The sequence below is a fragment of the Colossoma macropomum genome, unplaced genomic scaffold, assembly GCF_904425465.1.
Source record: "Colossoma macropomum unplaced genomic scaffold, Colossoma_macropomum, whole genome shotgun sequence".
Classification (NCBI taxonomy): domain Eukaryota; kingdom Metazoa; phylum Chordata; class Actinopteri; order Characiformes; family Serrasalmidae; genus Colossoma; species Colossoma macropomum.
This window is the reverse complement of record NW_023494789.1, coordinates 45,246,411-45,259,170: the sequence shown is the minus strand read 5'-3', so window position 1 is coordinate 45,259,170 and position 12,760 is coordinate 45,246,411. Positions and strand designations below refer to the sequence as shown.

Here is a 12,760-nt window from a genome sequence, read left to right as displayed (position 1 = left end):
ACTTACACTTACTGCAAGATCCAAACACCCAAAGTTCTGACATACTCCTAACACTGCACACAAAAAAAATCTTTTTAACCCTTAGAAGTCTGATCATTATTGTTGTTTTTGCTGTAGAGCTACGTTATTACTTAAATAAAACTACTAGGGATGTGCATGGATACCTGAGCACTCCGTTAACCATTTGAGTTGCCAGCATTCAAATACTGAAATCGCTATTTGGGTATTTGTTACTCCCATCAAGGGAAGACAGAGAAAACATGCAGACCAGTGAATATACAATTCAGTCAAATGCAATGCAAATATTAAAAAAAAATAAAATAAATCAGCTTTTGGACAATTCAGCCGTAAAGAAATCAGAATCTGCCACAAAAATGAATGATCGGTGAACCTCTGCTGTATAACAACCTACCATCAAACTCAGATTATAATCAAATATCTTCTATTGTATTTACAAACACAAAGGTGGTTTCAAAGGAAAGTTTAGACTTTCCAAGTTATTTGCTTGTTTCAGTGAGCTACAAGTCAGAGAATTAAACAGAACACAAGAAGCGGAGATTCAAAACATATACACCAAGGGTTAAAATTACAGTAAATACATTTCTTTGTATTTTACCATACCCTTTGTCGAATTTTTCTATCATACTCTTGGTGTGGTAAAATAATCTAAAAATGGCACAACAATAATAATAAAGCAAAATGAAGGAAAAAAGTATGCAGTGTTGATATATAGTATGCAACCGCACTACACAGTGCTGTAAGCATGCATTAGTACTACTCTTTATGTCCTAAAGGGTTTATTGTTAAATCCATGTTTATTTTTCCAGGTCCACAGCTCACATCTGAAGTCAAATTCAGTTAGACCACTCCGAGGGCATGTTCAACTATGCGTGTCAGATGTAAATTACATGGCTAACTAAGTTTTGTAGGTTTAGTGTCTCAACAAACATTTAAGATGTAATGGTCTATTTAGTGTTGCCATCTGGCTCCACTTAAAGGCATTGCGTTTGAGAGGAGTAGTGCCGAGACCCCACGCTCACACCAGCTCCAAACGCACACACACACTCTCTCACACACACACACACACACACACACACACACACACGCACACACCTCCTGTTTTTGATCCCATGCCCATGTCACTGGGCATTTTTACAAGCTTTGGAAACACTCAGCAGTGACTTAAGTTTTAGCGATGCAATGTACAATATTTCAAAGTGATGAGGGTCTTCCTCAAAATAAATGATAGAGACTGATATTAAAATTAATATTTCTTTTCCAACAGCTGCATTTACTGGCTTTTAAATTTTTTCATTTCTTTGGCTGGCATGGTGCTCTTTTAATTTCACTTCAGGTCCATTAGAAATTGCAATCACACTAAAACACTATTTCATTTCTCTACATTTAATAATAAAAAAAAAATTCTCCTATTCAATCGTTAAGTAATGTATTTTCTTTTTAATAAATAAATAACAATCCATTCCAAACAATATCTTAAAATGTTCAAACTGCTCAAAACTGACAAGCACTCTTACAGACTAAACAGCTCATCATAAACAGAGGACTACTGAGGTTGACAGTTTATTATAGTTTATTTTACAACTTGTTCATTAAGGTACTATTCGGACTGTATTAGTTTTCCATTGGGAGGTGGGTTGATGCTCAAGAACTCTCAGTATAAATGACAGAGATTGGAGTGGCTACTCGATTTACACACTGCCTTTACTCCAGAAAAGAGTAGAAAACTTATCACATTTCATTTAGCAATCATTCTGTTTACCCTAAAAATCTGCCTGGCTCTCTTAAGTGACTGCACTGTGTCAGCAATAAAACTATCACAGGAGGAGTGAGTTTCTAGTGGGTTTTATTTTATCTTATCAGAATCAGATCTTTAAAAGAGATACAACTAGTATTTATTTATAAAAATAACTTTCTAAAATTGACCAACTTTCTAGAAGCTCATATTGTGCATATGTGAAAAAAGTAAGTAATTCAGCATGTAATTTTCCCAGGGGAGGAGAGGGAAAAAAACAAACAAAAAAAAATAAAAAAAAAAACACACACACAACACTGACATGGCTGTACTGGGTGGCAATAAAATCACAGAGAAACACATGTAAAAGGGGAAATTACCACAGGACCTCAGGTAAATTTATAGCTTACAGCTCATTTTGTAGCCAGCAGAAATCGCCATAATCTTTACTGATGTGGGAGTGTGCAGTCAGTAAAAATGGCTGACAGGGTGCATTCAGATAGGACTAAAATGCCAGTAAAAATGATGTTACCACACCTTCTTATGTAAAACTAATCCTATCTGGCTAGTTCTTAACAGGAAAGTCTGTGGCTGGGTATCTGACTGATGGATTTACATGTAGATCCTTCATAATATCTCCACTTAGGACATATCTGAAGCACAGAAACCCTCTTTTCTAAAATATCTCTTTCTAACACTAAATCAGGTAATATCAGATTAGTTCCAAGACCAATCAGGAGAAACCCTGAAAAACAGTTAATCAGCCATTTCCTCTCTGCCTCAACTACCCCTTGTTTTGTGAAAAACAACCCATAATAAAGACAAATTACACTCTCCTACAGTCTTCATTCACATCTACAAGAGCACAGGCCAGCCTAAACCATAGAGCAAAGCCCTCTATTCAAAACGTCACCTCATAAGCCAGAGTTCTGCCTGTCGTCAGAGAGCTTGGTACATTTTATCTCTCAACGTAAAGCAGAACCCAGGTGCAGAGATTGCCTTTTTAGTATGTGGGTGTAAGGTACAGAATTGAATGAAGCCAACAGTATCCACAAGTGTATTTTTTTTTATGTAAGAACAGTGATATTACAGTAAAAATCTGCACTATACAAAATTGTTGCTGTGAAAAGAAAAACATTTTCAGGACAATAAGAAAGAGAAAATCAACCTGAGTGTGAGCTTCTAGGAAACCTACACTAGACTAGATTTTTGTATTTTATCCTTATACAGCCGTATACCTCCAAAAATTCCTAAAACCATAATTTAAATGGGTAAATCATGTGGGTTGACACTATGTACTTCCAGACAGTTCACTTGATTTTTCCCTAGTTCAACAGCTAATGATATAACTTGCTTCTAGCTAAAGTGACAAACTGTCTGGATTGACATACCCTGCTGCTCACCTGCTCTCACTATCCTTTGAGTTTATAATATTTTTAAAAATAAAATCACTGTTCAACCACAAACCTGTAGCACACCTTTTATCTGTAAATGCTGAGTTAAATGCTAGCTAGTTGTAGCTTGTTTGCTCCTGGATATGATTATGTGTCAGTTGCGACTGGCACAAGAAAACAGACCATTTAGCCTACATATAATGGTAGAATAAGGAGCGAAAAATGTTGGCTACTCCTGACATGAGGATAGAAAATAGGCAGAAAAATACAAGTTACTATTTTACAAATAACTTCTCAAGTCTTCTTAAGGCTGTATAGTTGGTTAGTGGTTGTCATGGGTAGAACTGCCAACTTTGATGGGAGAGGGACAACCACAAAAAACCAACCACAGACAATAAACTAGTATGTGCCAGATGTGCAAGGAAATCTGACTTTCTAGCTTGTAAATGTTTAAAAGAAAACTGCTGAACAATGCAGGTAACATAAACTGCTGGGCTAATGTAGCTAACAAGCAATCATAGCTATTAGTAGGGATGCTATGGGAATTTTGGGTCGATGCCAATATCCGATATCTAACGTACATATCTGCCAAAGTCGATGCTGATGTCCAATATTTTACATGTACATTTCTTTACATCTTGGGCATGCAAAACTGTCTTCTGTAAAGGCCACTGCACACTGGACACACCGCGTCACACAGCATCCAAAAACTTGAAACCATTGTCTTCATGGAGGTGCACACACCAGCGCTCCATGACTCAACTCCTGCAGCATTTTGTCCTTACTACATTAAATCAAAGCCATATTGAGACCACGAAAAGACACAGTAGATCACATGAGGCTTGAAATTTACACAGAGAAAGGCAGCCAGTCTGCAATGTCTGTGGTAAGGCTATTGGACATCACACTACCGTCAATGAGCCCGTAAATATGAGTCCCTACCATGCTGTGTAGCTCCAGTAGGGCTAGGTCCAAAAAATAACAACAACAACGGGTTTGGTGTAACATGGCTTAAGATGTTCGAACAGCCATCAAAACCCAACGTCCTCCACAACAGAGAATAAGTGAAGATCAAGAGTGATAAATTCCATCATCTTTGCTGTAATTGTTGTAGCTTTTGGAATGTTTGAATTTGTTTATTTCTGAAGGAAATGATCAACAGGCTGAGCAGCTGCAGGTTTTGCTTGAGTGTGTGGTGCTACAGGAGACCTTTTAGCTGTGCTGCTGCAGCGGAGCCAGTGTTGCCTAAACGTTAACTGTGCTCTTCCAGCATACAATAAACGCATCACCAAATATCACTGTACACAATACTGGCCAAGTAAAAGCATCAGCCTGATGCTGATGATTTTTAAAAAAGCACTTACCGATATGATTCCGGTATAATCATGCATCCCTAGCAATTACCATTGCGCATGTACCTAGAACACCACACGCTTGCCTTAAACTATGCCAGATAGTTATCTTACATAGAATTTCTTATGTGGTTTCAGACACTATATACTATCCTGTTACCAAGGAATAGACAAAATTCAGGAATCAAGATAGCTGCTACTACTGTTTCTAGCTATGCTATATACACTACAGGTCCAAAAGTATCTAGACACCTTTTCTAACTAGTAAAATAAATTACTTAAACATGCACCCATTACTGACACAGGAGTTCAATTGTGCACACACAGCCATAGAAAAACAGTGCCAATGGAATGAGATGCCACGGAGCAGCAGACGCACATGAGCCTAAGGTCACCACGCTCAATGCCAAGTGTCAGCTAGAGAGGTACAAAGCCCCCCAGCATTGGGCTGTGGAGCAGTGAAACTGCACTCTCTGGAGTCAAGCTCCACTCAATATCTTTGGGATGAATTGGAGTGGAGTTTGTGATCCAGAACTACAACTACAACATCAGTACGTAACCTCACAAATGCTCTTGTTGCTGAATACTATTACTACTACTTAACAACTCCCTGCAATATGAGGCAAGTGCATGATGATTAAGGCATGCAGTTTACACAATGCTAACTGATGGCTATTAGTTTTCATTATTTGTCAGCTACATTAGCCTCATAGCTCCAATAAAAAGCTAAAGAGGCAAACTTCAGACACAAAACGTCTTGGCTGATCGAATATTTTTGTGGTAAGAAGCAAATTTTCACAAACTATTCCTTTAAAAACTACTGTGGTAGTTCTGTTAGGGAGAGTGGTCACTGCACTGTTCTCGCGTGTCTCCCGGCCTTAATGAAACCAATCATGTGGACGGTGTCTGCAGCTCTCTCACGCACTGGGATCTCAGCAGCGCACCGCGGGCCAAAAAAAGCCCCCCCAGCATGGCAGCTAAGAGCGAGTTTGCATCCCTTGGGTGGTAAGATTTCTTTATAACACGGCTTAAGTAAACATACTCAGAGTGGTGCAGTGTATTCACGGTACGGAGTCTTCTCCAATGCTGAATTATTCAGTAGCAGAAAGGATATTTCTTTTTTTACGCCACTCTGCTTCTCCGGCTGGAAGCTGGTGCTAAAGGGGGTTCGCATGAGGAAATGCTGTTTTTCTTTTTTTTCTTTTTTTTGGGAAGGGGATTAAAAACAAAATCTTACACACAGGCCATTAAACAGAGCACCATTTTAGGTTACAAGAGCTTGGTGATATACACAAACATGTTATGATCCTGATTATATAGCTTAGCAATGCACCAAAAATCTGGCCATCAAAAATGGTCAAAAATGCCACTTTTGGTTTTTATTTGAAATGAAGACAGAAATTTTTGACAGAAAAAAACAAAAAAAAAATATTAAACAGGTCTACAACGAAGTGTCAAAACCTAAGTCTTTACAAATGATTTTAATGTAAAATGGTTCCTGTCCGCCTTTTTCACTGTTGATCTGCTGCTACTCAAACTGTTTGAGTGCACCCATGTTAACAGAATACATCACACAACAGACTGTAGTAAGTTTACTGTTTATAAACTGTCAGCTTTTTTGACTTTTCCATTTTTCAGCCCAGTGTGTCCACAACTGAAGTTCCGGCCAAGAATGTTCATTTTGTTGCATCACTGACATAGCTAATATTTTAGTACTTGTTACAGGAATACTTCGACTCAAACATTTACTCTAAATACAGTACAAAACACAAGACATGGTGTCTAATGTCTGCAACAGTACACAGCACAGCTAAAACAGTACTATCTGTCATCGTGAAGCCTATGTTTTACCTGTTCTTTTGTCCAGTGTAGATAACAGTATGTCAGACAATGTCAGAAACCACATAAGCAAGTCTATTTGAGATTATTTAAAAACTCAATATGGTTTGATGCAAGTGTGTGATACGTATGCAGTTAGCACAGCGCTAACTGGTGTAAGCTTTCATTACTTGTTTGCTACATTAGTCTCACAGCCCCAGAGCAAAGCATACTTCGGACACCAAATATTCAGGCTGTAGAGGAAACCACAGTCTTATGCAAAAGTTTGAATACCCAGTGAAATTATATATTCTGAAAATAACAACGCATCCTATACAAAGAACAAACTGAAATATTGCAAATTTAAGTGCAATATTTATATTTAATATTAGATTTTAATATTTATTTACTGACCATCATTTTGGAAAAGAAAAATTAAATGCTATATTCAGCAAATAAACAGTAATTGTGCATTAAAATGTGCAGAACTATGTTCTCCGCAGAGAATGTGTTAACTTTTCACTTCAACAAAACGTATCTTTTGACCAGGAACGTCCAAACTTTTGCATACAACTGTGTTTACCCGCGATTTTTCTGACCAATACTGTGACTATGATTAAACTGCGATTTTTGTCTATGACTTAAGATCTGTCCAGTAGAGTTTTAGTAAATTGATAAATTTGGAACAATAATGCTTCAGTAACTCACGATACCATCGCTAACAGGGTAAATTACAGCGTGCGAGTCACTATATGTCTGAGTGCGTGTGTGTAGCATTATTAGCTATGGATCGGAGGTCAGCTTAGTAAGAAGCCCTCAGGGCAGACAGAGCGATGCTAACACAAAGGCCTACAGTATACTACAGTGCTCTAATTCACTTCAGTCTGACTCCATGAGCTACTGAGTCACACTGCAGAACAGCAGCATGCATGCACGTGTGTTGACGTATTAACAGAGCAAGCAGAGCAACCTCCAAGTAATCAGGCTGTACAATGAGAGTAAAAAGGAAAAAACACACAAACTTGCTTTGGATAGATTGAGGTCATCTTGGCTTCCGAGTAGCCGGGCTTACATTCTCCTTTACTCAGATTGCCATACTTATACTGCAGCTCCAGGGGCCTGAGAGAAAGAGACAAAAAGAGAAAAACAGAGGGAGTGTAACTATGTACATTTTTAATGACATGATTGTATGCAATAGTTTGGACACCACTGGTCAAATTACATGTATCATTTTTGCCAATTTGCCAAGTGAAAATAAGTAAACATTTAATTAGCAATTAATACACAATAACAAAACTTTTTATATATTTTTATACTTTACATTTCATGTTTTTTTAAGACATTAAGCAAATAAGTAGAAATTGTGTATTAAGATCTGCAGAAAAATGCCATATTTGAGTTCCATGTATGTGTATTATTTTTACTTAGAAAATCAAGAAAACACAATTTGATGAGCGGAATTCATCCTTTGGTACCATGATACAATACACTTCTGACATAGAAGTATACTGATACCACATTTGTCTGAAGACCTTTCCAAATATTTTATATTCCAGCTTGATGTCCAGTGTTGTACACCACCCACTCATCACCCACTCTATGCAACCCATAAATATGAGCACCCTTTCTCTTTGTTTCGCTGTGAAATGGTATTTTATCTCATAAAGCCCAATGGCCAAAACAAGAACACAACACAAAGTAGAATTGTGTTTGGGTTGCTGTGGTTTCCTGCTGTAGTAACACAAGAATTCTAATGTTGAGGCAACACCCTCAAACTTTATGCTATAACAGAAAGCAGCTATGCTAAGTTTGCACCCTACTAGCTTTCGCTGACTGTTCCACTATTTGCATTAACATGTTTGGCTGACCGGTCTCTTTTTGCTGCTGACGATTTAAAAAAGAGCCTCCTCTGGACAACACCAGCAAAAGATAAAACCTAGCTTCTTAGATTTGTCTTCCAGTTGCTGTGGCGTCCTGTTCCACCACATAATGTGGCACTTATTTTATGTTGTTGAGGAAACAGCCTGTTCCTTATGTGAGCATGGAATATTGCTGTGGCTTCTTGGACCAACTAACTTGGTATTATAATGCTGAAGAAACATTTTTAACTTTGTGGTAAAGGGGACCATGGCTAAAGATGATAACGTTGTTAAAAATGGACAGAACGTAGCTAAACAAACCCCCAGCTTTCAGGTCCTGTTAGCTCATTATGTCAAGCTCCAGTCCTAGTGGTCCAAAAACGGAATACTTCAGCACACTGCTTCATTAAACACACCTGATTTCGCTCACCAGCTAAATAGCAAGGTCTTCATGAACTGAATTCAGAGTGTTAGATAAGGGTAAATGCTAAAATCGGCAGCACTTTGACCCGGAAAGGTCCCCAATTTGACATGCCCGTGTTAGCTTTCAGCAATAGTTATGTTATATGCATAGACTAATTTAGGCTGAACTATTTCTTTAAGACAATTCTGTTGCTAAAGATTTGGCTTCATGTTGCTATGGCTTCTTTGTAGAAAGAATTTATTTAAAGAAATAAATATTGCTAAAAAAAGATTACATTATCTGTGATAGCATTTTTGTATGAATGTCTTTAAAAATATTCTGCTGCTGAAGATTTGTATTTATGTTGCTGTAGTTTCCTGTTGTAGCAACTTACTTTTCCAAACTGTTAACATGTTGAAGTAATATCGAAATCCCTCCAAACATTTTTTCAGAATGGGATAAAATCATTTCAAGGTATATATGGCAGGGACGGAAGCAAAGAATAAGATTTCAGACTTTGCAGCTTCCAAAGGACAGAGGAGGCATGGGTTTACCAAATTTCAAAAAGTACTACTTTGCAGCTCAGACAAGACCCTTAATTCTCATATGCAACCCTGCTTACCAAGCAAGATGGATGGATATAGAATCGTCATTGATAAAGAACCCCCCTATCCAGGCAATAATAGGAAATAGTGATTTAGTTAAAAACGTAGACATCATAGAGAATCTTTGGATAAAAAATCAATTAAAAATTTGGACTAAAGTAGTATAAGAATACAATTTAAGTGAAATGTTGAAAGTAATTAGATGGTGCACCTATGATTCTGGGTTCATACCAAATAAGTTGGATAGTAGGTTCAAAATTTGGCTGACAAAGGGTATAACAGCGTACGGCAATATTATGGAAAGAGGCAGACAGAGATTTTCAGTCTCTAAAAGAAACATATAACCTTGAAAATCAGGACTTTTACCACTATCTTCAATTACGACATTATTTTGATAAAACAATTAAAGATGATACACTCCAAAGTATTAATGATGAAATACTAAATTTGTTTATCAAAGCTCATCAGTCTGAGGCTCACAAAGGAATCATATCCAAAATGTATAGAGGCTTAACAGTAAAGGAAGGAAGTTTGACAGAGTATGTAAAGCAAAAATGGAAAAAAGAGAGCAGTATTACCTTTTCAAGTGAAATATGGATTAAGATACATGAACTTCAGTGGAAACGTAATAATTCACATCTTTGGAGAGAATTTGGGTGGAAGTGTGTTACTCGATTTTTTATTACACCAAAGCAAAAACCTGCGGAAAATCCGGGATGTTGGAGGATGTGTGGGGAGCGGGAAGCCGGTCACTGGCATGTATTTTGGGAACGCTCAATATTAGGACATTTTTGGACAGAGTTGCACAAAGTACTGAAAAATATATTTAGTTTAGAATTTCCCTGTAAATTTGATACACTTTTTCTAGGGGTACTGGGTTTTGATGTGGCAAGATCGGATAAATATTTATGGAATATTCTATTAACTGCAAGTAAAAAAGTTATAACAAGGAAGTGGCTGTCTCCTGATTCCCCTACACTGGATGACTGGATAAACCTGGTCAATTAAATATATCTAATGGAAAAAATTACTTTTTCTATTAGCCTGAAGATGACAAAATTCTGGTTAAAATGGGTTAATTATATAAAGTCTAAGATCAGAGTTTGTAGAGATAGAATGTGAGTGAGTACTCCCTCCCGCCCCGCCCCTTCTTCTTACCTGACCCCTTTATTTTTTACCCCAAGGCATCTCCTCAGGTTTTAATGTATATAGTTATTTGTTAACTTTTACAGAATGTTGACCTCTTTACGAAAAAGGAGAGTATTGCTCAAGATGCTAACATTTCTAACAATGAAGAAACACTAACTGGATTAACCCCCAACTTTTAGGCCCTGCTAGATTTCAGTGATTGTTTAGAGATAACACTGCTGAGAACAAAAACAAAAGTAGCTATGCTAACTGCCAGCTTTCACCCCTTAATACCTGCTAAAGATTTGTCTTCATAGTGTTGTAGCTTTCAGCTGTACCAACTTACATCATCTGAGTATTAAAACGTAGAAGAAACATTTGCATATTTATGCTAAGGGAGAGTATTCCTAGAGATGCTAACATTTTCTAAGAACGAACAGAAAGTACCTATGTTATAGGAATTATGATGCTGCGGAAACATTCGTGTTAAAGGGGAGTAGGAGACAAATATCTGTGTTAGCATTTTTGGAATTTTTTTTTTAAATAAATGTCTTAGAATATTCTGCTGCTGAAAATTTATCTTCATGGTGATGTGGATTCCTGCTGTATTTACTTATTCAGGCTAAGCACTAAGATTTTGAGGAAACCTTCGCATTTTACGATAAACAAGAGGATGTTGAGAGATGCTTAAATTTTTTAAGAATGAACAGAAACTAGCTTTTTCTCCCTGCTGTAACTTTTACCCCTACTTCTTGCTTTCACTGACTCTTACGTTACCTAATTTGGCTGAACTACGCCTTTAATAGAGTATTTCCTACGCTGATAAACTTTAGTGCACTGTGATCTATATCTTTTTACTTCCCTGTTACCAAGTTTCCTGTAGAGAAAGTCAGAAAAGCGTAACATTAATCTTGACACAACAGCAATGCAGTGTGAGGTCAAATACATCAAGCACAAATAGTTAAAACTATTAAATGACTTTAAACCCCTGTATGGTGGAGGCATGCAGATTCCTGCAGAGATAAGCAGGCCATCCACTAAAACTTAGATCCAGAGAAATAATAACATATAAATCCTCCTTTCACACACACTAATGTTCTGGGGTCACTGAGGTCAGAGTGTTGAGTTAAATTATGAAGGACCAGCTGTGATGTGATCCCACTGCTCTAATCGGTACAATGTCTAAAATAATAAGACTAAAAACACTGAGACGTCTGTGTGCGGTAATGTTTATTTTGAACTAGTTGCCCTATAAACCAACTGATTCGCCGAAAGGCAAATTAGATTTTTCCAGTAGGCCTCCAATTAATTCTCATTCTGCAAGGAGGAGTAAGAAGACTTGTTGATGGCAGAGGCATTTATACAGGTGGAGCTAAGTGCCATCAAGAGAAAGGACTTCAAATTTTTCTTTGGCCTAAGAGACCTCCCATGAAGCGCCTATAATGAAGATGTATAATTACAATATAGAGGGGTTAGGGAAAAAACGAGAGGCAGTAGTTAATCAGCAAAGCTCCAGGCCACACAAGCCCTTCCTTCATAACCTACATAGATCTGTACTGTTCACATAAACAACCAGACTAGATAAAAAGAAAGATAAACTTGGGGAGACAGGGGTCACACTGAACACACAGATACTATACAGGCCAGCGTTCTGAATTAAAGGGCCTTGCATTGTAGTTTTTTTCTTATACTTTTATTTTTCTCTGAAGCTCACTAATGATATTTCTGTGGCTTTTATGCAATTTACTTTTGAATTACCATTTTTCAACTTCTCATTATGACTTAGAATAAAACAGAATGTTTTTGTTACTGTGCCATTAAGACTCTGCCATTAAAAAAATCAAATTAAATAAATAAATAAAAAATAATAATCCAGACTGAAAAGCTCCTTAAAAATTCAATGTGGATAGGTGGCTCTAAACTGCTACAAGCTGAATAGGTAGATATGAACAAACAATGTTTGACATCACAAAAACAAAGAATTAAAAATGGGCTGTTTTTGTAGCTTAGTTTCCATTTATGGACTAAATGGACTCAGGAGTGAACGGTTTTGGTAAATGGTTTTTACCAATGTTTCCTGACTACTGCCAAAGTCCTTATAAGAAGGGCTGTGTTCGTTCTTGACTTAGCCTGACTGTGGCTGACTTGATGGTCAATGCGAACTGCCAATGACTGCAGGGGTGGGGTATAAAAACACTGCCGTCAAGTAGGATACATTCTGTTTCCTCTAGCTTGAGCTCACAACAATGGCCGGTCACATGCTGCTGGCCTTTTTTGTTGCAGACCCTAGAGCCACACTTTCAAGGAGATGTTTATTTTATATTTCTTTCTGTTTTATTGAGAACCATATAGTTAAGAATAAATACAAAATGACAAAGGCAACCATATCTTCAGGAAGATAACAGGAAATCTAAAAAATAATTTATGACCTACAAGGGCATTAATTCT

At 37.3% G+C, this 12,760-nt stretch overlaps 1 protein-coding gene across 4 annotated transcripts in view; it reads right to left on the bottom strand.

Moving 5' to 3' along the window:
• st3gal3a (ST3 beta-galactoside alpha-2,3-sialyltransferase 3a) overlaps positions 1-12,760 on the bottom strand; it is a 67,524-nt gene that overhangs the window by 37,961 nt on the left and 16,803 nt on the right. For all 4 annotated transcript variants that reach the window (XM_036571468.1, XM_036571467.1, XM_036571470.1 and 1 more), the window contains one exon: positions 7,344-7,436. In XM_036571468.1, the coding sequence (XP_036427361.1) occupies positions 7,344-7,436 (93 nt within the window). The remainder of the gene's footprint in view (positions 1-7,343; positions 7,437-12,760) is intronic.